Source organism: Hermetia illucens, chromosome 1 (genome assembly GCF_905115235.1).
Source record: "Hermetia illucens chromosome 1, iHerIll2.2.curated.20191125, whole genome shotgun sequence".
NCBI classification, from domain to species: domain Eukaryota; kingdom Metazoa; phylum Arthropoda; class Insecta; order Diptera; family Stratiomyidae; genus Hermetia; species Hermetia illucens.
The window spans coordinates 145,194,296-145,219,964 of record NC_051849.1 but is presented as its reverse complement, the minus strand read 5'-3'; the positions used below and the strand labels follow the sequence as shown (position 1 = coordinate 145,219,964).

The window sequence follows — 25,669 nt, the reverse complement described above, 5'->3', positions numbered from 1 at the left end:
ATATGTCCATTAGATCTAATTAATTGTAATATTAGCATTCATTCAAAATTGATTTTCAGACATTTCGAAGGTGATTTCAGTAATTCCAGCGTCTTGGCGGTGTGTGTTGGTGCGCCTGAGTTGTCGAGTGGATTATGCCCAGCGCTCTTTGTATTTCGCACTACACCGTATTACGCTTGTAATCCCCATGTGGATGTTGAGAGGGACATGACACTCCAGTTAATGCATTTGTACTGCAGTGAATGCAACATAGGCCTTCATAGTTTGCGGACAGTATGCACTAAACGAAAGCAAATTTTACACATTTTGAAAGCCACCAAGAAATTCTGGAAAAACTGGGGAAATATCCGCTCCAAATTGCATTATACACAGTTGGTTTTAACGAAATTATCTAAACACATCGCTAAGTACTTAGTCAGTTTAGCCACATCTAGCAGTTTCCAACAAAATAATTCGTAAAACTAGCAGGCATCAAGCTCAGATTGTTAACTTAACAGAGGGAAAAGTATCTCAAACGGTACAAACTGTATCTTTCAGTGCTGAAAGATCTTTGCTTCGGCTAGAGTTGCATCCACTATTCCACACTTCGCTTGAGCAAGTGAAAAGCAACACGTGAAGAATTTTAATTGATTGAGAAAATCATATTAGATTGAAGACTGTGACGTTGTTAGCGAAAACCGCATATTGGTCCCCTTGACATGCACTTTTATGACCACGACGGGCATTGCTAACGATAAGCCGATTAACTGGGAAAATCTATGCGAACTAAATCCGATTACAAATAACTGCATTTTTTCTTAGATCTGTAAAGCCTTTAGTGTAGATTTTCCGCCAATTGCTAATGCACTATTATCTCTCTTTTTCTATTCTATAACAGGTGTCGGCTAGTGACCCAGATTGCGGAGTTAATGCAATGGTTAATTACACGCTAGGAGAAGGCATCAAGAAAATGAGTGAATTTGAGGTCCGATCGGCTACTGGCGAAATATGCATTTCCACCGCTTTGGATTTCGAGACGCGTAATTCATTTGAATTTCCTGTTCTTGCAACAGATCGTGGTAAGTTGTGTATATTTAATTTATAATATTTTTATTGAGATTTAAATTAGGGCAAAAAGTACCTTTAAGGTGAGACGTTATGTAGAGGATATATTAATTTTTAAAGTATCGCTTTGTTACATTCTGACTGGAAATAAGGCAACTTTCACTAATTGGTGTAATACCAAATACCAGCTCGAAACAAGATTAAATAAGGAAGTTACTTTCGACTGGTTGAGGCCAGAAATATGAGCCACTAATAAAATGTTCATTTATTGGGAGCCAATTACGGTTCAAATTTCGCTGGTGAGGTCTGTAGAGTCGGTAAAATACGAGTCGATCAAATTATGTATGATTGCCTGAATGACTCCAGAGTAATAATCCTGGACAAAAGCAATGCTGGCCAGATAACATCCTAGTGCGATGTTACGGTCTGGAAATGAAATTCTTTAGCACTTTTTAGAGCAAATGGGTACTCCTCTTTCGATATTAATAAATTCTTAAAGGTCGTCTATTAAAACAGTTTATATAATTGGACATCTTTATCATTTAACACACAAATTAGTTCGAAATACGAATAGAAGGTCAGCGCCTTGATTCATCAGAGCTTCACTGATCATATATTGATGATCAAATTATACCGGGAACAATGGAGAAAACTAGCGCTAACTTCATCGATTACCTGGTTACAGTTGACGGTACAAGATACTGTATTCTACAGTAGAAAGTTGCAGTTTACATTTCTATCAGAATTTTTGTTTAACTTCCCCGGGGGGAATTGGCAATTTCATAATCTATATGACACGGATAAACAGGCGATTAGTTGCTAGGATCAGTTTATTCGAAAATATGTAGTAATTTTACATTTTTCTACTTACGTCTCCGTAAATATTACTAGCTACCTCACATATACTAGCCCACCGGCTGACTGACACTTCCGTAACACTTAACTACTTTCCTACCTTTGTGGCATCTTCTAGACTTTTTAATGTTTAACCATCCTTTTTTAAGATTTTGTGTAAAACAAACCCTTATTAAAATCACCAAATATAGTCATTTGGGGTATCAAATGACTTTCCAAAGCTGGTCTTAGTTTTGACATTTGTTGGAAAGGCGGGGAGTGCGGGCGGTCGAAACTGATCATTTATTTAACTGGGTCATTCTCAGAAACTACCCAACCGAAAAATGTGAAAAAAGTCAAGAGGCTGCCACTATATGGTGGCTAGGCTCCGAAATACCTTCCATACCGGTATCCCTTCAAATAAAGTTAACAATAGTATATTACTATAATTTTCAATAATTGGTTACAGGCACCCTGGATGATTGACGAGCGGTTGAAGGGCAAGCGCATCGCAATCTGTATCGATAGTCAAGATTGCGTTGAGTAGTACTTTGATCACTTCAAAAATCGTTCGGGAATGTAGAAACCGATTGAATTCTGTTTCTAGATTCAATACGGTGGATTTACTCTGGGTACCTAGTCATTGTGGTGTAGAAGGAAATCAAATCTCGGATGCCTTAGCAAAAGAGGCCTCAACTTTCCCCTTGCCCCGACCGGAACCAGCAATTGGAGTGTCGGTAGCATTGATTAATGCTGCTATCAAAAACTTGGAACAAGCTTCCCATAATGACAGGTGGCGAAGCCTTAATGCTGCTAGACAGACCAAACTCTTCCTGTCAGGGCCAAACAAACATACTGCAAAGTTTTTCCTATCGAAATGCAGGAAGACTTGCAGAAGTATTGTGGACATTTTGACTGGCCATAATTTACTAGCTGGGCATACGTTCAGAATAGGAATATTCCAAGATGATACATGTCCATCCTGTAATTAGGAAGCGGAATCCACGAAACATTTTCTATGTGAGTGCCCCACTTATGGACGCATCAGACATCAGATTTTTGATGCTGATCTGCTCCAACTCCAGGGGATAGCTTGATATTCACTAACAGAAATCCTGCGATACATAAACGAATCCGGGATATTCCGTTAGACGGGGGAATCGACTGCAATGGACCGCCAAGAGCTGAATGCTCATAGGCTTTGCCTCTTCTTCACCTCAAACACACACACACACACACAATTGGCTACGGAACCCCCCTTTAAGTTCATCCTGAAGCAGTGTAGGCTATAATATAGAGATTGGTCAAAGTTGTCACTTCTTTGGAAATTCAAGATTTTGAATGTCAATATCATCCGAAAGTGATATTCTGACATGATATATATGTATATTACGCATTACGTACTAATGGGGCAAATTCACACTCAAATGTCTTTATAATAGAAATGCACAAAACCTTTCATACCTGAAGCGTCCAGCTTCCGGTTTCCCGACTTGTTTCATCCTACAAGAGAAGTTCTTATATAAGAACCAGGACAAGCTTTTTATGCATCCTTTTCATTATCTGCATAATTTAAAGTTTCTTTTTGAAGGGAAGGAGCAATTGATCAGAGTTAATTTGTAGATATCCAGTGAAGCAAAAGGTAGTGCTTAAAAAGGTCTTAACTGTCTTTATATTAAAAACCTTTGTAACCGGTGATAATACCCTCACTGAAAATTTACATAGAGTAGCGAGCAACATGCGTATGTAGGCAACGGAGTAAGACTAGATCCAAAGTATTTGCTGTGGTTTTCAAGTGGAAAGGTAGGCAAACTTTCGTGCATAACGCGAGCGGCAGAAAGTGTACATTATATTATATATGGTTTTCAAAGTTACCAAGAAACTACTTCAGCCGATAATTTCGAATAAGTTGTTCAAAGGTTCTGATAATCTAAAACGTCAGATCGATAGTGCTCGAACTTTGCAGTTTTGTAAATTATCCACTAAGGACTCTATTATCTGGCAGTTAGTGATAAAATGCAAATCAATGGAATGAGAAGAAGGAGAAGCTTGAGGTCTGATACGGATAACCAGCAGAAATCGTCTGACTTGGTGACTGGATCCGGCTGCCTCAAAGAACCACTAATGTGGGGCGGTTCGACGTTTATGCGCCACGAAGGCCAAGAGCGATGCTCCGCCTGCTTCAGCTGTTTCGCCACAATATGTGGCGACCACTTCAGAAAGTTCGCGTAGGCAGCTGATGAAATGGGCTGGAGAAAAGAACCTCTCTTACCATCTGCCCCAGAGATTTGTCGAGCAATTCTCGCATTCCACGCATGTGACTGCGCAGTGAATCACAGACCAGTGCCGCTTTATTACTCGTTGCGATTGAATCCCGACCATCATCAGGGAGCGTTTTCGACTTGAGGCTATCGCGAAAACTTTTGATCAAGAATCAATGGGGGTAGCAGCCAACACTTTCAATACTCACCGAAACACTCTTTTCGACATATCAGCTGAAGTCTACGCTGAGGTTTGGGATGAATCCCAAAAAGTGTGATTAAAATTATCGGAAATAGATCCTTTTCGTAGACCAAGTATTCCCAGGCTCTGTGCATCTTCAGCATCTCAACTATGTGCTGATATGTCGCTGCTGCAATTACAATTACTTGTGTATGGTGGTGCAGTTATAGCTGTCAGATTGCACGGTCAGAAGATTCGCTTTCGCGTTATTGGCTTGAGTAACCGAAGAGATATACCATAGAAGATTCGTCTGGAACGTGGGCGGGACTCACTAAGGCATGACACTGCTTGCAATGCCAGCAGACGGGTGAGAAATAATGTGCAGTGGGTTTATAGGAACTATGAAAACCCCTGTGTACATCCATAGTTGCAATTCTGAACAAACTAAAGCGTGGACTTTCTTTCGTATGCTGTCGCTAGCGACGGTATGACGAAAATCACTCCAGACGTGTTCAGAATGTAGCGTACTTGAGGAACCAGCACAGTTTTTTTCAGATCACTCAACGAATCCCAGCGTCCAGATAATTCAATTTTCAGCAGCGGAAGCGAACGAATATTGGGATGGGCTTTGGAAGCTACCTTTCTCACTGCGGGAATTACCTACCTTGTACGAAAAGGACACGGTGGAGATACAAGACAGATTACTGCTTACCAACCCTCTACAAACTCCTAACGTGCATTATTACTGGAATGCGCAGCTCGATACCAGCAACATTCTACCCGAGGAGCGGAAGGTGTGCCGAGTTGGTTCAAGGGGAAACTAGTAATCGATTCGGTAATTGTTGGATAAGCAACTTGAGGTCAAAGAAACCTGTTGAGTTGCTCCATCCGTTACGCCAAGGCTTTCGACAGCGTACAGCATACCAGGCTAAGCGATGTCCTACGCCTGTATTGCATTGATCCGAAACTAATAAAAATCTTTGACGACAGTCAAGGAAGAGTTGGAAACCACCTTATCAGTGCGTTCATCTGAGCGTGCTAATATCTTAGAGCCTATCCTTACATGGAGAGGCAGCAAGGAGACTTGTTGGGTCCCGTCTGGTTTTGCTTGGCACTGAACCTTCTCTGATGACAACCGAGTGATACTAGAGGGCATGGTTTCGCAATCAAATATGACCTACGTGCTAAGTGCGAGCTGACACACTTGATGATATATTTTTGATGACATCAAGCTATATTCTGGCACTAACGAATACCCTAAAAGTCTGTTGGGAATAGTAAACATGTTCAGCTGTGATATTCAAATAGAATTTGGATTTGACAAGTATAGAATCCAAGCCATCCTCAACGGTAATCACGAGCCACACGCCGGACTCAGCATTGGTGACCTCCACATTCAAGTTATGACCGAGACAGACTTCTACAAATACCTAGGAATTCTGCGAGGATCCCATGCTCGGGTTGTGATCTCAACGATGCTCTGCTGTCCAAATTCTTACGACGTGTAAAGCTGGTACTGAAGTGGAAGAATAAAATAAGCGTATTGAATATATTCGCCACCCCTTCACCGGCTTATGCATTCGGAGTATTACCGTGGACGAAAACTGATTTAGAAAACGTCCAGCGGCGGATACGGACAAATTCCGAATGCATCATCCAGGGGCGTATTTGACGTATCGACCCAACATCATCGCCAAGCCATAATAGCAACATTGAACGGAAGTAAGTGAAGAAGAAAGTGAACCGTAAACTACTGGTTTGGGAAATCAAAGAAATTTGGCGTCTCGTGGTGTGGCGTCTGGTGGTTTAAGGTATACCGACCCCGATACCTGCTCAAATAAAGTTAATAATAGTATATCACTATATTTATTACGACCATGGTTTTTATAGTCATCTAGTTTCGCAGCAATATACGCTTTAATATAGAGGATGATGCTAGCAAGTTTGGTGGGAATCGCACCATCACCAAAAAGGTTATATCAAGTCAAAGCTATACCTTCCATACAGCTTTACTACAATCTAAGACTTAATGTCAGTATCGTAGCGAGCTAGGGCAAATTTACACTGAAATATTCTTATATAGGAGATAGACAAAACTTGAAGGGCCGAGCTTCTGGATTTCGACTTGTTTAGCTTTTCTGTATATGCTATTGTGCCTGTTTGGCTAGTGTGGACACATCATATTACATATGTTTAACAAACTGGGATAATATCTAACGTCCGCTTATGTGGCAGATATCCGTGGACGTGTAGATCAGAAGCCAAAAGTGACAGTACATACACACACCCAATAAGAAAAGGCGACAATTTCATTGAATGCAATTTTTTAGCCGGATGCGAATATGTGTTCACGAACACAGTGTTGAAAATGTGCAACGGTAGCCTCTGGAGTGCCAACTAAATTCCTCTCCGTCATCAAAAAACTAGCCTGGAGCCATTATTCTGGGCTGTCCGGAGAGAATCTCTGTAATAGTTTCTGATAAATTCCGTCTGCCTGGATATCACAAACTGGTAGTATAAAGATTTTATGTTCATCTTATGTAAGGAACCCTCTTTGCATGGTTTTCAATTCGTACATAACTGAAAATTTAAAATATTCTTTTATTAATTGCTAAGCTCCACATGCACATACATACCAAAGCCATAAATATTGTACCCTTCCGAAATAAACAAACGCTGCCCATTATGCCATACTGATGCACACATGTATATGTCCATCCAAACTTAAGCACTGAAAAAGGCTGCAAGTAGTCGCCGAAACATGCATATTTGCCTTTTGATAAATAATTTTAGTAAAGTAAAAGGAAATGGTTGATTCAAGACGTCTTCACAAATTTCCACCTTACTCCATGCACAAAACCACTGGTACTAACTTGAACATAGGTCTATCCGATTGGACACTTCCCGCAAATTTTATTAGCACATACTGCACATATACGTACACTTGTCTGTCTCTTCATACTGATATACAAATAACTGAAAACTAACTAAGAACTGAAAAAGGAAAACTGAAATGTCCGCCGTTCATATAAGTTCACGTCACACACGTCTTAGAGGGCAACAAATTTACGTCAAATGTCAAACTTTGACCTTCTATAACTTTGTTAAAAATAGTTGGATTTCATTCAAACGTCCCCCAAAGGGGTTTTTGGGTAAATGTTACTATTACTATTAATAACTATTTATTTGTGCAGATATCGGAACGGGATGCATTCTAAGGCTTGGATTCCACAGATAGGTTCTGAGAACGAGACCTGTTTCACTTTTTGGTGCAAACATTTTGACATTCAGTTCCCTATTTTTCACCCAATAATAGAAACAAGATAAATTTCGAAAATTACAAAACGAGCCCTTTCATTTGATACCTCACTTGATCATATCAGGTAAAAAAAATTGGAAACCACCTTTCGCATGTTTTGGGGGGCCCTTCAAACTCAACACAAAATAATGACACTCGCTATATGTTGAGAGATGAACAGACCACATCTTCTCATTAAATTTTGTGATAATCAGTGCAGCCGTTTTCAAGTAAATCGGGTGTGACAGACAGACAGACATTGGATCGATTTTAATAAGGTTTTGATTTACACAAAACCTAAAAAAGGCATCGTTCGCCACACCATTGAAAACTATAAAGGAAGTTGCCGACCATTGCGGAACAGCCACATTTCACCCATGAAAAGGCATCTCCTGCTGGAGGTTGAGCTGCAACATCTGGTATTGGCCGACTTAATGCCTAAAAATCCAGCTGGAGCTTTGCGCATTTTGATTTGTTCGAAAACCTCATTTTCGATCAATCGTTAATTCAAGGTACACGCCAAATGGCACTTAACAGTTTATGGCAACCAAATAATTATAAAAAAATAATCTATAATCTAGGTAAAAGCCAGTAAAGCAATAAAGAAGAGACTACTAAATACTCTATAGTCCTCAAAGTAAGTTATACTTAATAAGATTGCTTCTGGTTTTGTGTGTTGATATTAAACCTATACTTGCTTCAAAAGAATGTACTCCAAAATCAAAAGATTTTACAGAAAAATTGAAAAGCGAAATTCAATTGAGTTCAAAACATGTGTAAAGGAGCCTTAGGAAAACTATTCAAATATAATTTTCATGTAAATTATCAAATATTTGCAAGTGGTAAACCTACTTCAATTACCTTGAAAATCGAAAGGTTATCCAAATAGATATTTATAAATGTGCTTTAGTAGAATTTAAATATTCTCGGGTACTCCAGGACTGGTATTAAGAAAATCTTCAAATAATGACCTTTTTGTGACATTATAGTGCGCTGGTAAGACTTCGAAATTGTCCTACTCATGGAAATCCATTCATATTGAACCACATGTAATATTTAAAATGAAAATAGCTAAATATTAAGCGTGACATCTTTGGAGGTACGAAGAATTGAACTTGACTCTTTCTTTAAGGCTGATCACCTTTTACATACTACGTAATAATTTAACATAATTTCACGTTATTATTTCTTGCAATTCATTCCTTTTTCTGAACATTTCACAGGTGGATTAAGCACGACAGCAATGGTTAAAATTCAGCTAGCCGATGTCAACGATAACCGACCAGTTTTCTACCCTCGCGAGTACAACGTGTCCTTACGAGAATCTGATATCGTAAAATCAACCTCAACACCAGTAGTAGCAGTTGTTGCAACCGATGCAGACTCCGGACGCTTCGGAACTGTTTACTATCGAATTGTGGCTGGAAACGAGGAAAATATATTTCGAATCAATCGTAATACAGGAGAAATCTTTATAAGTGAACCAAATAAATTGTCGATACACAAGAGGATCGTTTATAAGCTGAACATTTCGGCGAGCGATGGAGAAGGACTGAGAACTGCACAAGATGCTGAGGTGTTTATTAGTGTCATTGATTCATCGCAACATGCTCCCAGTTTTGAGAAAATCACTTATAACTATTCGGTGAAGGAGGATGTGTCCAAAGGAACCGTCGTTGGATCTGTCCTAGCAACAACGAGTGGATCAGGTGAGCCATGGAAATATTTGATGAATTTTGGTGACAGTGATTTGATCAAATTTCACAATATAGAAAGGAAGGGATCTAATTTTTCGCCCCCTAAACTCAAAAGTCTGAAAATAATATATTTATAGTGCGGTCCTAGACACAATCTAATGTAAATCGATCTACTTGTATTATGATGTTAGTAACTATGGAGTCAAAGACCTCAAATCCTTCATTCATGGTCAACCTGCTCAATTCGAAGAGAATTTTAGTCTTTCCTAAAGTCAGGACCGTTATGATTGGAGGATTATATAATTTGGGAGACATTCCTTAATATAGGTTTACACTTTAGCGAATGACAAAATTTTGGAAAAATTTGAATTATTTGCGGCAGCTTCAACCTACCTTACCTTGGTGTCCAAATTTTCAAAAAATTGATGATCCTAGAATACATAGGCGGCTTTTCGACAGAATCTTATCTAGTTTTCTTGAAAATTCCTGAAATCAAGGAAGCACGTAATCATTAACTCCAAACTACATTTTTTTATTTTCAACGAATATATATATTTTGGGAGCGACATACCCCCTTCTTCAGTACAAAGCTACCTTTGTATGTCGCTCCCGAAATATTTAGTTAGTTTAGAAAAAGCTACTCCTTGTCTTTTAATTTTAGGCTGAACTAGAAGGAGCAGACGAAAATCTAATCTCATGCAATCATGCAACGGTTGCCCCATAAGATAACTTCTACCTTTTTTGTATTTATTGTAGTTAGAAGTGGAACCTTGTTTTATAATGTATTAATTATCCCTTTTTTTCTGTACAACTTTTCGTATATTATCTCATATCATTCCGAGGAACAATTAGCTGTTTTGTGGCTGACTCTTGGTCTTCTTGTAATGCCTTCAACTTCCCTTATTTTGTACATACATATATGTATCTTCCTTTGAGATATGCCATCAAAAGGATATGTTAAATTCAACTTTTTTTTTAGTAGTGTAGTAGCATTTCTGTCTGAGGTTAGGTGCTCGAACTTCTTTCCTGCGTTCTCTCAGAGTTTTCTTAACGCTTCTCATTTTTCCATTTTGCTAGTCGGTAATTTGAATCATGTTTCGGACTCTTCACCCTGTCTGTTTTTCTATAATCTTCGGGTGCATATAGGATCCTTTGTATATATGTACGTAAGTGAAGTGAATACACCTTCATAATCACCTCATTTGGTTATTTTGGTCTTTAGATATATTTTGTGAAAATTTTTGATCCAATAACATTGTATTTGGAGGAATTTGAGACCTATTATGTACATATACCTGGTTGCCCGTACTGCTGGGGGGGGGGGGGGGGGGGGGAGGGATATATTATCCAATTTGTTTTTATCATGACCACCAGACAGGATATGGCGAATTTGCGAAACTATGTAGCGGCCTGGCGACGGAACTTAGTATTAATTCATATCTATACAGCCGAAAGTAGGGTTCAAACGATATTTCAAGACCAAATCGGAATTCTCCCAGATAAGACGTGATAACTAAATTGCAAATTACGCTAACACTTTACAAATGTTGCACTTTTGTGACATTCAAAACAATTCGTAAGCCTTTGTGCATAGTATTTATTCGTGAAAATCACAAATGGGACACAGCCCAACTTGGACAATGGAAGTTAACCTATAAAGAATTAGAATTTATCTAAATCTGAGGACCTAAGTAACCATCATAAATCACTTTGAATCGTTTATTTTAGGCTGGATTTGTGAAAAATGGCTTAAGCGTATGAAACGGTTTGAAATGAAGCAATATCAGAGACAGGTTGTCACTGCAGAAGAGCGTTTGACCATATCTACTATCACTAGCTCTAGTTTAGTCAAGCGGTAGATTTTGATCTCTACTATCAGCATCAAAAGAATTTAAGGAAAGGAATTCAAAACAGACAGCAAGAATTGACATAATTTTGGTGTATCATATTTCAACGCAGTGTAGACCGGTAGAAAAAGAGTATACGCATCTCTCTCTGAACAGACCTGACGCGGATTTCGGCGAACTGAGAGCGATGGCGCATAAGCGTGATTAACATAGGGAGTAACGCCACGCTATACGTCTAAACTTTACAATGTGAGATCATACATATTTTTCATGATTTCGCAAAAACTGGAGGACCTTCTGTGGGAACTTCCGATCCATCAACTATACAGCAGTATTGATACCCATATGCTTGCAATAAATCATCATCTACCTCGCGCCAGCTTTGCAACTAATGCCAAAGCTGAGACCGATTTCGGAAAGCACCCCCTGATACCCTTGTGTGGTTATATTCAATCCAAAAAATGTATACCCCTCTTTTGCAGAATTAAGAATGTAATGGAAATTATTGGGTTGCCATGGTCAAACGACCATCCTGCATAGCCGACGACGACCTAGCTAGATATTCCAAAGCCTAAAATAAATTGGCTTATTTAGGAGGAGCTTCAATATTTGCGGGCGGAACTTCACGGCCAATTTTGCCAACTTTTTAGGTTTCTGGGTTAGTTCTTCCCTCTAGGTCGTCTTCGACCACTCACGATAGTTGTTTGATTATCCTAATCTCTAATTTTCATTACAAGCACTCCCCTGGAAGTCAACGAAGAACGATGACGTATTGCATGCATGGGAGTTCCCAGTTGCAACCTACCATCAAACAAGATATAACCACTACTGATGAAAGTTCGGGTGACGGATAAGCAGATAGAACAGCAGACAGTGAACTCATTTCAGTAAGGTCTTGTTCTCCACCCCCCATGTGGTTTCGCTAGCTAGGCTAATATTCAGTTCGATGGAAAACGATCCGAAAGTCAACTAATCAGCGATGCTTGACACACTAGATGGTGTTTGAAAACCTCCTCCATTTCACCCTAATCAGGCTTACGACCGCGAAAACGACAAACTTAATCCAAACATGCTGACCTTGCCAACGACCTGGGAAAAAGCTAAAGATGAGAAACACTATGGGCAAGCAAACAGACGAAAACAAAGAACAAACTGGATTAAATAAATTAGAAGGATTAAAGTTGACATTTGGATTTTTGGCAGTATCTCTTTTAGTAACTATAATCCGATGTTACACTAGTATGAAAGCTTATTGGGAGAACCCTTATTACTCGGGAGAACGAGTTTAGTTGACGTTTTACTCTCTTTGTTTCGCTTTCGACAGCTGCAGTATTATATGTCACCAAAAAATGAACAAGGCACGTGTCCTTCAAAAGCGTATTGAGAAATCAGGACAGATGACGGTTCTTGTCAGTTGGACATCAAGAAATCTTCATGTAAAAAGTTGGATGGAGGATAAAATAGTAATAAAGATTCATATGGAAACTTCTTTGTATTGTCTAATCTGCTCCTTCGTGGCAATTAGTTGGGCTGCTGGAACTTAGTTAAGTTCAGGAACTGGAGGAACTAATAGTTTCGCGAATCATTTATCCTAATTTTCCCAAGGTAGTAGTTTATAAAGCAATACAAATTCTAATGGTGGTTAATTTTTTTGACGCCGCTCTAATTGAGTCAACCTCTCAATTTACCATGATGAACGAGTATCATATTATTGATATCAGAACCGTTTTGTCCATCTGACCGAGTTTGAAAAGTAACTAGTGGCAGTTCCATATCAACTGGCTTGCTATAGTGTATCTATTTAGTCCTGAAAATAATAAACTCTGGTGGTGTGTCTCGTCGATTTTATTATACACATTCTTATACTATCTATCTATCTAGAAGGGCATATTGTTGATGTTTTACCAAGGGGTTGACCCAGCCCTTTCACCTTGTAGACAACTTTAACCGCAATTTAAATAGACTTGCCGTCTTCTGATGGCCATTTTTGCCTTTTGGCGATTACCCCGAAGTATGTTCTTTAAAGACAAATCTGGAAATCAAATGGTTAGCAATGCATCTCCGCCATTAGATATTTATTAAGGGGGTCATCCCGTGTGAAGGTCGTTTTTTTTGCCTGTTTTTGAAAAATATTTTGAAGGACTGGATAAAGACAGAAACGTGATTTTTTTACCATATCTTTATTGATATCTCTAGTATATGTGATAAATTTTTCAGCTTGATTTCGTAGCTAATTTTCGGAATAGGTGTTAATTTATGCACCCATCTCCAAAAAAAGGTGTTTTTCTGCTGCCACGCTGGAGGGCGCTGTGTTCATCTGAGGTAAAAAAACTAAACGGCATTTTAATGTGGACAATATTCCACGGTTCGCAAACTAGGATAATTAGAAAATATTGAAAGGTAAATTTTTGGTGGGCTTTTAAACTTAATTTTTTGGATTTTGATGTTTTTTTAAGGGTTTTTTTTATGAATAAAAAAACAACGTCCAGTCCGATTGCAATTATCCCACCCTCCGTTTCTTCAAAAAGGTCTTGCAAGGCCGATTGTTGCTCTCTGGTTTCAATTGTGGCTCTTTTAGCGAGGTCAGTCGATCGTCGTTCGGACCGCCAAATTTACGCTTCATTACGGCGGTCGGCATAAACCTGACATATATGACCAACTTGACATCTCATTGTCACTAGGATTTTGAGAATGCCATTGAATCCTTCATTGAAAATAATTACAGCCAGAAAAGTAGCTATTTCTACGACCTCGGCCCCAGAATGAAGGTGTTTAGGAGCGAAAGTTTAGATCAATGCATTTAACGACTCATTGTTATTCTGGGTCTCTGCTCCTAAACATCTGGTCAAGAGATCATCTCGTGCCAAATCTTCGTAGATTGGTTTTATGACTGTTTGAACTTCTTCAGTCAAAGGTGCCTTCTCGTGTTGAAAACTATCCAGTTCTCCTTTAGCTTCCGCTTTGCGCCATTTGCACCAACTGTCCTCGCCTGCTGGACAATTTTGATGCTGAGGATTTTCATTTGTTGAACATTTATGGAAGAAAGTTTCCCAAATTTCTTGCTTCATTCCTTCTATCGAATTTGCGTGTCGATGAATAGTCAGCCCAGAAAATGTAGTGAGGTCCTTATCAGTGAGTTTTCCAACCCCTTTTCCACCAATGCCTTTGTAATTCTTCTTTGCATTTCTAAGCCGCGTTCCCATTCTTTTCTGGACATGTCCTACGTATTCCTTTTTTACTACTACGTATATTTTATTATTTGCAGAAATTTGCAGAAATACCGGAGAAAACTCCAGCAAAATCCAATATACAATATACAAAACTTGTCGCAATTGGAACATCCATGTTCATGCTTGCTAAAAGTTTCTTTGCTGATGTTGATGCGAAGTCCTTTTTCTTCTACGATAACTATCGATTCCCATGAAATACTCGTTTTTTAGTGCGACAATGACGTTGAACGTTAAAGCGATCTCCCTTCGTACGATCCATTTAAAAAATCACTGAACACACAAACAGCACAATAACTGAGTATAGCTTGAAAGTCTTTCAGTGCTCACTGTAGACTGGATTATCCTTTTTATTCCAAACGGTGTCCGGATGGCTCAAGTGGTTAGAGCGCTGGGCTGTCGTAGCGGAAGGTCGCGGTTCAAGTCTCGCTGGGGGCAGAGGAATTTGTTAACGTGATTGGATGTCGGACACCAGTCGACTCAGCTGTGAATGAGTACCTGAATCAAATCAGGGTAATAATCTCGGGCGGGCGCAATGCTGACCACATTGCCTCCCACAGTGTACTGTGGTGTACCGTTACGGTCTTGAATGAAGTGCTCTAACACACTTCAAGGCCTTGATCCAATATGGATTGTTGTGCCAACGATTATTATTATTATTCCAAACGGCAAATAAGTTTAGACAATTGATTGGTTTTTCATCTTTTTATATTTATACCTGTGTTCAAATTTATAAGGCTCAGGTAAAAAACTAACAGGTAAAAAACGATTCGATGCTCTTTCTCATCGAGTACTCTAGCCGCGGCTGCAAACTCCTTACTTGTTTAACCCTGTAATTTCTGAAGGACTCGGAACATCGGAAAATCCCTTTGCCCACATATTCTCCACTATATATAGATACAATTCATGCAAAAAAAAAAATCAATTTCTCCAACCCGCCACACGGGATGACCCCCTTAAGGGATTTCCAGATAAATGCATGGGCGTAAGATTGGTAATCTTCCCAAACCCTAATGTTTCGCGCCTAAATCCGTTATTAGATGCCTAATTCGAGCGCGAAAAAGGACACTTGCAGAATACCGCTTAGCTTACCCGGGTCGATGTCGAAAACTTTTGAGGGGGACATGTATTCCGCGACACTCAAACCCGGTATATCCCTGGATAGTACGGCCGATGAGAAAATTGCCCAATTCATTTGATGGGTGACGGAAACAATCGATACTACTTTGCCCAGGAGACGACTGCTCTCTAATAGGCAATGCAATTACTGGTGGAACAACGAAATGAAAATTTTGCGCGCTGCAAATTTCTGAGGAAGGGGTGTTTAGGGGAGGTTTAGGGGGAAAGCTAAGTAGCGGCGGTTGAGTGGAGAAACACACAAAGGAGTAAAGAAATATGCTTCAAACTGTTGTGCAACCAGGCCGAAATAAACCCTTAGGGTAAGCTCTATAGGGTGTTAATGAAAAAGCCTCAGGTGACCTGCCCACGTCTGCTGAAAAAAATGATTGAAAGTCTAGCTTCGAAGTTCACGCTGCTGATTTGGAGCGGAACGGGCTTTCTTTCAATTCCGCGAAGAAACAAAAAGAAACTTTCTATTTTACTTCCAAATGTATAGAAGATAGATTTACCATAAGTAGTTTCGATAGTCCTAAGCGTTGTCGTAGAGTTTGTTTTGTTTTTTTTTGGTCTCATGTTCCTAATGTTTGGACTAAAAAGTTTCAGAGTTCTGAGCATCTTGCTTTTGAGCACCACAACACCTAAGTATATTAGCAAGAAACTTTTTTTCCAATCTACACAGCGGTTACCACTCAACTTTAATGTGCTACTCTCCTTTGTGACTGAGCTCCAGGTCTACGTTTATCCCTTATCTTGAGTCTGCGCAAGTTGAATGAGTCTAACAATACCAAAAACAGTATTGACGTTTTGGACTGATGTTACCTTTCAACTGTCTATTACTGGTTTGCACTTTTGTAAATTCGTCCCAAAATGTGAAAGGACGCACTATTTGCTTAGAAAGATGCATAATCCTTATCGATTAATCTTGCCAACATCGAGGCACTACGACTGGATTGCTTTCGTGCAACGTCCTTTTTCCTTTCACGTTATTGTCCGTATTAAGGGAAAATTTTGCGAAGAATTCACACAATATACCGGAGCACCGGTTCTCGAGCGATTCAGGTGGAAAACCCACGGCTGAACTTTCTGTTCTCATAATTTTGTCTATCTACCTTGACACGCATTGCTCTCTTGGCTCTTTTTGGTGTCATCGACAATAGATTCTACCTATTTGGTCACTTGACCCTTAAAATGCTTGAAATACCACTTGGAAAACCTTCGTGTAACCTGTAGCCTATTTGGACATCCCCCCTTTGTCATCTAAACGAAATGGAGTGTTCACTCCGAACATTTGCCTGTACGGAAAAGTGTAAGATACTGTACCCCACCTCACATTTCCCAGAGAGTAACCCCAATTTCCTACAATAACTAGTGGCCCAATTATGGACACGGGCAAATTTGTATGCAAACCAAACATTATCATTATGAGTATGAGAATATTGTGAATGCGGTTATTCACTAGAAACGACGTATGCCAGGAAAGTAAAGGAACGACAATATTTTATTAACATTTCTAACCTGGTTTATGCGTAAGTTTGATGAATGTTCTATATTTGGAAAGGAGAGGAGAAAAGAACTTTCTCATATGAAGAATATTCCTCTAATTTACACAACTTAAGTGCCACTGAATGGGTCATCTATTTATGATACATATGTACCTATGTATTATGAGGATTTCTATATGATCTCGAGTATGCAATATTGTTATATTATTTTCAGTTGGAATTTTCAATGTCCTCACGATGTTCACTTTCCCTGCAATACTCAATTCTCCCCATCACACCACTGTGTCCAAGAAATGTGATGTATCGTAGCCAAGACGAACTGCAACGCCAAGAAGATGCGACACAAACAACGAAAAGAACCAAGAACAGTATATTTCTTTGAGATTCAAGTTTGTAGCCCCCGAAAGATTTCCATTGATTGATCGTGATATGGAAAGACATATGAAAAGAGGCCGCCAATTTAGTGCACATTTCAGAGACTTTTGGGCTTGATTTTACGTTTGAATGCACCCCGGCGTTGTTTTATCAACAGCACGAACTCTCCCCTTCCCCGATCCTTCCTCACAGAATCTGTATGTGGATGCTTTTTTCGCCTTCCCTTTTTCTCGTGTTATTTTTTCTTTGGGTTGAACTTTGAATTGGATTTGTACTTCACGAGATTGTCTTTTTTGGGGGAGCTTATTATAGGTATATCGTATAGAATGGACCTTCTTGTGGATTTTTTTCTTACGCTTGCGAAAAGTCTTATTATTTTAAAGGGCCCATCTCCGTAGTCAGCGTCGATACAGAGCCACAGTCACAAGACGAGACATGAGAATAAAACGAGAAGAAGGACCCGAGACAAGACCTCTATTGAATTCTTTTTGAAGAGAGCCCTTTCGGCAGGGGGATCTTGTGGTATCGCGCTTGAAGAGCTGCCCTCGTGTCTAAATGTTAGTTTGTTAGCTCAGTGATTTGGAAGAAAAGGGATCTGCACTTTTGAAGGACAGCAAATTTACATATTCTTGTGTATGCAAACTTCAAGATGAAGATGGAGAAAATGGCAATTTTATTCTTATTAGAGTTTCGTTTTTGATTTGAGTTTTCGTCTTTTTGATTGAATCGCTCTTGGTTTTTGTCTTTTCGAGGGTTTTTCTACTTTTTTTCCCACTGGACTGTGTGCAACCTTCCAGTTCGGTTTTTTGGAAGTGATCTTTAATGAAGAAAAACGTAAAAGAAAATCAAACGGGCAGGCAAGCGGTTCCTGTGCTTCTTCGGAACTTAATGATTATTGAAAGCAACAAGATACGAAATTTTCATTTCATTGTGTTTCAAGTTGAAATGCGTCATGAAAAGAATCCTTAAATAGCAGGGCATATGTACCGATGGGAATCGTGGTCATGAACAAGAGGAAGAATCGACGGTACACAATGACTTAACATTGAAATTGATATCCTTTCATTTGGGTACTCCCAAATGAATGGAGAATGCATCTAATCATCCGAAAAGTAGACATAATTGAGTTTTAGGGGTTCCTTATTACTTGATAGCCTATTATTATAATATGGGAAATGCAGCCCGTGTGCTTCTTTATTAAAGCATCTCTCTTGTGTGTTCTTTTATTAACAGGAAGCCGAGGAGCGGTACGATACTCAATTTACTCAGGCGATCCAGATGGCTACTTTAGCATTGATCCAATGTCTGGGAATATTCGAATAGCGAATCCTTTGGACCGCGAAACGAAACCGGAAGTTCTTTTGAATATTCAAGCAACGAGCGGCGATCCACCCGCCTATGGACATACCCAGGTAATTTGTATAGAGAATTTGTGATTACTTTGTGCTGTATGATAAGCAGACATTCAATGAATTGATTCGGCCTCGAATGTGGTCCAAATGGAGTCATGAGATTCTTTGGCCAGATACCGTTTCGAATCTGCTATGTTGAGTTTATCGGCTTAATGTTAATTAAAATACTGCCTGAGTATGTTAATTAAGCAGTTATTCGTGTAGCGAATTCGAGGAAATTCCGAACGGTAGACAGTAAAGAGTTAGTTCTTAAGAAAAGTCACCATCGATGCTCTGGTCTGATTTTTTTCTTGTATTTTCTTGCCCACGCTAGGTTACAATCGAGATCCAAGATGTCAACGACAATCCACCCGAATTTGAATCGAGTACGGTACGTCTTTCGGTGCCGGAGAATTTCGCACTCGGCATCCCATTCTATGAAGCTAATGCTCACGATAAGGATTCAGGAGACAGTGGCATTGTACGTTACAGTTTAATGACAATTGATACCGCATCAGTGGCATCGTCATTTGGATCACTGGCTTCCTCAGGAGCCGCTCCAGGGAGTATGCTAGGCTCCACATATTTCTCTCCATCATCAGCATCGTCATCGCTCGCATTGTCATCTTCATCTTCCGCATCTTTACCAGGCTCTTCGAGTTCTTCGTCATCGTTACTATTCAATGGTGGTAGCTTTGTTAATCATCAAATTGGATCAGGACATTCATCGACGACGTCGACAGCGGCAGCAGCATCGTCGTTGTCGTCAGCAGCCTCGAACCTATTCGCCATCGATTCACGTACCGGACATTTAACATTGTCACGACATTTAGACTACGAGACATCACAACGGCATGCATTAATTGTTACGGCAACGGATTCGGGAAAACCACCATTATCGGCTAATTTAACGATACTTGTCGAGGTACAAGATGTGAATGATAATCCTCCCGTTTTCGAACGTAATGAATATTCAATTAATGTACTGGAGTCGATGCCGAGTAATTCACAGGTATGTATAGTTAGTATGCTAGGGAGGAAGGTTAGCTTTGTACTGCGGTTTGCCCTTTTTTGCTGGGAACCTTTAGACCTAGATCCCATGATCAATCTCCATGAAATTTCTATTTCTTGTATAAGAATGGCGGGCTGTGGACATTTGAATGCTTTCAAACTTTAGAGCCTCATCATCTTGGCAAAACAAATCATAGAAGCAAATGAAAATTATATCTAATATTTAAAAATGTATTCATATTGTTGTCAAAAAGTTCTTAGGGTGCAGATAAAACTCAGCAATTTTTTTTAAAGAATAACTGTGAATTAAAAACGACAATATTATGGAATGAGGTTGATACGAAGCGAAAAACCCTTAAGGTGTTATCTACTTGAGAAATGTAATTTTACTGAGTGGGCGTCTTATCGTTTTGCATCAGCCAAAATTGTCTGCTCTGTTCCTATTTATTCTGACATACTCTTAAAACTATCGCAACCATAAATAGTCCGTCGAGTAGTTCTCATAGTTTCTCCGAATACTTATTTTCGATACACCCTTCCTACACCTGGCGAGACCCGCCTTCATTTTTTCATGCATTGGAGATTCTACTATCCCAAACAGTGTACATTCGAGTAACAGTCCACGCTCGGTTGGTTTAGTAATCATGAAAAAAATCTAACAGGACCTTCATTATCCATGTTATTCATTTGTGAACTTCAAAAGTTGCAGCTTTTTTCATTGTGCCAGAAAGTCGGCAAGTATTAGTTTACAGGCTGAATTAAAGAGCTAATAACTTTTAAGATGATCGAGCAGACGGCGAAAGAGAATGTCTTCCAAACTGGTGCTGAGTAGAAAATATGGAGCTGATTACTATGGCTATGAGCTGGCTACAAATGTACCATGGCCTTCCTTGTCATATTACCATAATGCTGGATATTTTATCGTGCACATACTACAGGTGCTCTTCGAAATTGAATTTTGTCACTGATAATATGATCCTAAAGTAAATCCTAGCCCTGTTGTCAATCCCATATCAAATCTCTTTCCTTCTTCAGCCCTTGTACCGATCGGAACCTGGGTCGGCTCATCCTAATCGATTGCAATATTTTGCTGGGTTGTAGACCTGACCTGGACGGAGTCAAGAGGCTGCCAAATTACCATCTAGCGTCTCAAGCCATCGTTGTATCAAATTATATATTTACACCGTTGAAAATACCTCTGTCACAATTTGTCCACGATCGAATTTCCTCACTTCGGATGTGATCATGACTTGTCGCGCCAACGCAACATTTTACCTCTAAGACCGCGTGCCGACGTTTATTGTCATTGATAGTCGACTTGCACTCAGAACCATAGGGAACGACAACTTTGCTCAAAACTTTATCCTCTGTTACATTTTTGGATTTGCTAAGCTCCAACATGAGGTCTCCTCTGTGGGACTGTTAAATACAGCTCACTTTATCTCGCAAACTGGTGAATTCGGGGTCTGCCTTCACTCTCTTCAGAATGTCAGCATATGACCCTTCACTACTTTTGGACATGGCGATAACCTCTCTCATCTTCCTCCGAACATTCCTTTTCCGAGAGGCTACTTTTCTTCGTTTGTCGGCAGCTTCAGTGATCCTTTTAACTTACTCCGCTTTTTAGGAATGGAAACCCTTTTTAATCTTTGCAGTCTTCTGGTTTGTTGATTCGCTTAAGCGCTCGTGTATCCTCTTCCTCGGTTTCTCTCACTGGTGTTCTGAACGGCACCACTTGTGTCGCCTGAGTCTTCTTTTTAATCGACACATTGACGGTTCTTTTATCTTGGTCCTTGCGGTACCCCAACCAAATTCCTTTTGTCATGTTCCTTATATCGATCCTGTAAAAACTTCGAGAGAGGCGTCTTCCATGGTATGGTCACGTAACTCGCGCTAACGAGAATTCACTTGCCAAGATTGGTCTGAATATCGAAGTCGATGGTAAACGACCAAAAGGCCGTCCGAAACATCGGCAGATTGATACGCTAAATGGAGATTTAAAAGCCTCGTGATTACATCCAGATCAGGCATTTGATAGGGTCAAATGGCGAGGCCGATCACGACGAACCGACCTCGCTTGTAAACAGGACAAAGGCTGAAGAAAAAAAAGATGTTTCTTATATCGACGGACGGGAGCCCGCTTGTCCACTCCCAAAAATTATCGGCACTGGGTTTCCAAAGCCCGGCATCCTAACTTAATTTCGTCTCTATTCCACCATCTTTGGCTTCCTTTCCCGGTAACCTTCCCCGAGCCAATTTTTATCCGGTTGTTTTGTGCCAACCTATCGAATCTGCGCAGAAGTATGCCCATAAGCACATCTGGCAATGGTCTATAATCGTCCTATCTCATCCATTTCTAGTCACCGGGAATCCTTGAACTTTTCGGTCAGGCCAAGTGGTAATATCGCAAAGGTTTAGTCGAAGTTTCACGTTATCCTATAAGCCCAGAACTCATGTACCCACTTGCGCCAGGTGCCATAGACTAATGCTGATTTATATAGACAATTGGTGAGGCGTTCATTATAAGAAGAATGAATGAGACTGGTATTGAAACTGTTTTTTCTTAATAAAAGTCCTCGAAAGCAGCTAGTAAACTCCGCCATCTCATCAATCGACACGGGTAGTACGTTTGTAGAAGTGCAGGCGCTTTTTTTGCGTGAATATTACCGAATACTCGTCGCCGTAGCTAAAGTTATTGTAGTGTTAGGCTCTTCTTTACTGACCATTTCCTTCTCGCCCTGTTGATATTCCTGAGTCAACAAGAAAATGATGGCTAAAGGAGTACCGAGGTAAATAGCGTGTTAGAGCAAAACAAACAGAAGATGTGGAAGTCTACACAAGGTTAGAGCCATATGATCTCTGCCAGCGCAGGTGGGGCAAGTTTGCGAAAGGTGGACTCACAAGCTCATTCCTAACGTTAGGGCTGAGTGAAAAAATTTGGAGATCAATTACCACCATAGTTTCCTTTATTGACTAATAGTGATTTAAAATATAAACGAACCTGTATTTCTGGGACCTTCCTTATGATTTGAAGTTTTAAAGCTATTTCTTTTTCTTTTTTATCGTATCCTAATTGTTCTTTTTCCTGGTTTTTCCACCAATGTGGAAAAATTCTTGTAAATGTCCGTGTTTAGCCTTTTTTGGATGGGAATTTTCGAAATGTGGGGGCTTTTGCATAGATCTAGTGTCCTAGTGTCGTATACTTCCTTCAATATGTCCGCATTATCTAACGACAAATGGTGTTCTTGCTCTATTACATGATTGGCAATCGCAAACATCATGTGTGGATTACCACTCCTTGCAGATTCGGCCTCGTTTCTGTGTTCTCACAGCCGTGTGTGGGCTAGCCGTTTTGTATGCCCTAGTATGGAGATCGAAAGGAAGGGGTAATATCTTTCGGAAGAGAGGCTACTTTGAATTCAACATTTACAGGAAACCGACTCAAACATAATGGTGAGGTTTCGCGACAAAAGCCGCCCAAGGCTCAAGTCTAAGTGACCTCCACAAGTACGTGGTGAAGCACTCCCCAACGGTTTGATTGAAATTTGCTATGTGCGGAGAAAGGAACACTACAACAAATGGTTGGTTACTTACACAGCCACCTGTTAACTGCTCGAAAACACTTATTAATCTACACAGCATTTCACAGCAGGTCTGGCGTAATGTACGCTACCAACCAATAGTAAACCAACCCGACGGTTTGTCTTCCAGTGATGAGGTGCTAGAATCTACTTGTTTCCTATTTGTTGCAGTTGCAAAACAGGGTAGCTCCCATTCTGGGGAGTTTCATAAATTTGCTATTACCTAATTTTCGGCTACCGCCATCTTTTCTGAAAAGGTAAAAATATCTCCGTGCTACAGCTACTAGTCTCATCTCTATCCGATCAAAGTCAAGATATCCAAACTTTATGCTAAGTGAGAAATTATAGCCGCTTTCATTGAAAGATCTATATTGGCCTAAATACATCATACTCTCTCACCAGACATGGGTATCAGCGCGAACTCATTCCTTCTTGTACAGGTCACTTTCCAATGCTGCTACTCAAATGGGGACCATATGTCGGAGGATTACTGCCACCGTCCCAAATGTAAACAGTTCCTGTGCTACAATTTATTTCCAACACTGAATTTTCCCTTCTGATTATCCCCCCACTTTCTCTCGGCTTCCAAGTCTATTATTTTCTCCAGTTTGACTTTGAAAACATCAACTACACCATTAACAGAATTGTTTTTTCTGTGATGGATTACAAGAACTACTTCCATGATTTTCCCATTTATCTATTCGAAATTGGATTATACATGTCGCTATTCCTATTATATGTCATGCCCAGGTCTTTGTACAATTAAGTTCCTGCAAACATATCATCAGCCTATGCCATGGAGAAAAGAAAATTTTGAAGACCGGCTACCATGGAAAAAATCGCCACATTTTAGTATCCATTTCTTAGCACAAATCCCCTTTCTCATAGCAGTTAATGACGTTCAGTGTTTTCAGCCTCCGATGCAATATTTTTGAAAGATTTATTAAGATTAATCTAAGGTAACACAAAAGACTAAAGCGAGCAACCTTCACAAGTTGTTATTTTCATGTATGAGAATCAGTGTAGGGCTATCCATAAATGTAAACCCTACTATGAGATTCAGTCACGGAAACGTTTATATTGGTTAGATTTAAGCGGAATCAGTGCGTACCCATTTTAATTATCTGATGTTGCTATGATACCATCGATTGACTTAGCCATCATTCTCAATTGTACCTGAAAGTAAATTCCCTTATTAAGCGATTTCCGTTAAAAACCTCACATGCATGATGTGCATACATATAACAGTTGATCATGTCACCATTCCACGAAATTTTACTTGTTTACATCTCCAATAAACCTAGTCCGTAGCCCGTCGTTGTCTATGAGAGGCCTTCGTTTTATCTTGATGCAATTGCTTACCGTTTTTACTGTCGTTCATGTCCCCTGATTTTTTCCCAGCCATTCATTGATCGCATACTTCCATCTTAGTTTATTCATGTATAAATTTAACCTCGTTTTTCTTATTTTCCCTTATCGCTTCTAGATCCTGCAAGTAACAGCCGTTGACCTGGACACTGGAAACAACGCACGAATCACGTACCGTATTGTAGGCGGTAGCGATCAAATCTATGCCACTGGCAATAACTTTAGCAACACTAGCAGGAGATCATATAATAACGACAATGGCTCAGCTTCTTCGTCGAAGTTATCAGGGAACAGTAGCGGGAAAACTTCTAGCGGTGTCACCACAAGCGGTCGAGGTTCGTCCTCGCGAAATTATCCACCACCTCCGCAACATTCACGGTCGGACAACAAGAACATGAATCTCGGCGCTCAAGATGTTGACGATCGTAAGACCACCGAACTATTTGGGATCTTTCCGAATAGCGGTTGGATCTATCTACGAGGAACTCTCGATCGTGAGACACGTGATCGATATGAGTTAACGGTGGTAGCCAGCGATAACGGTACACCGCCAGCACATGCGAAAGCACGTGTGATTGTCAATGTTTTGGATGCAAACGATAACGATCCGCAATTCACGCTACCATCCTATGAGTTTTCAATTGAAGAGAATATGCGACGAGGGTCTGTGGTTGGGACAGTGGCCGCTGACGATGCTGATTTGGACGCAAATGCAGCAATCCGATATAGTTTGATACCGAGCAACACGAGCTTCCAAGTGAACCCGGTAACAGGTAAGTGATCCATGAAGATATTTGCCACTAGAATGGTTAAACGATCCGCTATTTTGTCAACCTTGTCGCAGAGTAGTCCTATATCATCGTATCGATTTCCAATTAGAAATGTACGCAATGAAAGTGATCATTGGCGGACATACTTGGGGAAAGGAAAATG

The 25,669-nt window shown here is 40.0% G+C and overlaps 1 protein-coding gene across 1 annotated transcript in view; it reads left to right on the top strand.

Moving 5' to 3' along the window:
- The window catches only part of LOC119661396 (protein dachsous), a 565,571-nt gene that overhangs the window by 495,171 nt on the left and 44,731 nt on the right, over positions 1–25,669 (top strand). Inside the window, exons 3-7 of the mRNA XM_038070725.1 lie at positions 878–1,058; positions 8,842–9,327; positions 18,619–18,797; positions 19,111–19,788; positions 24,855–25,509. Of these exons, the coding sequence (XP_037926653.1) occupies positions 878–1,058; positions 8,842–9,327; positions 18,619–18,797; positions 19,111–19,788; positions 24,855–25,509 (2,179 nt within the window). The remainder of the gene's footprint in view (positions 1–877; positions 1,059–8,841; positions 9,328–18,618; positions 18,798–19,110; positions 19,789–24,854; positions 25,510–25,669) is intronic.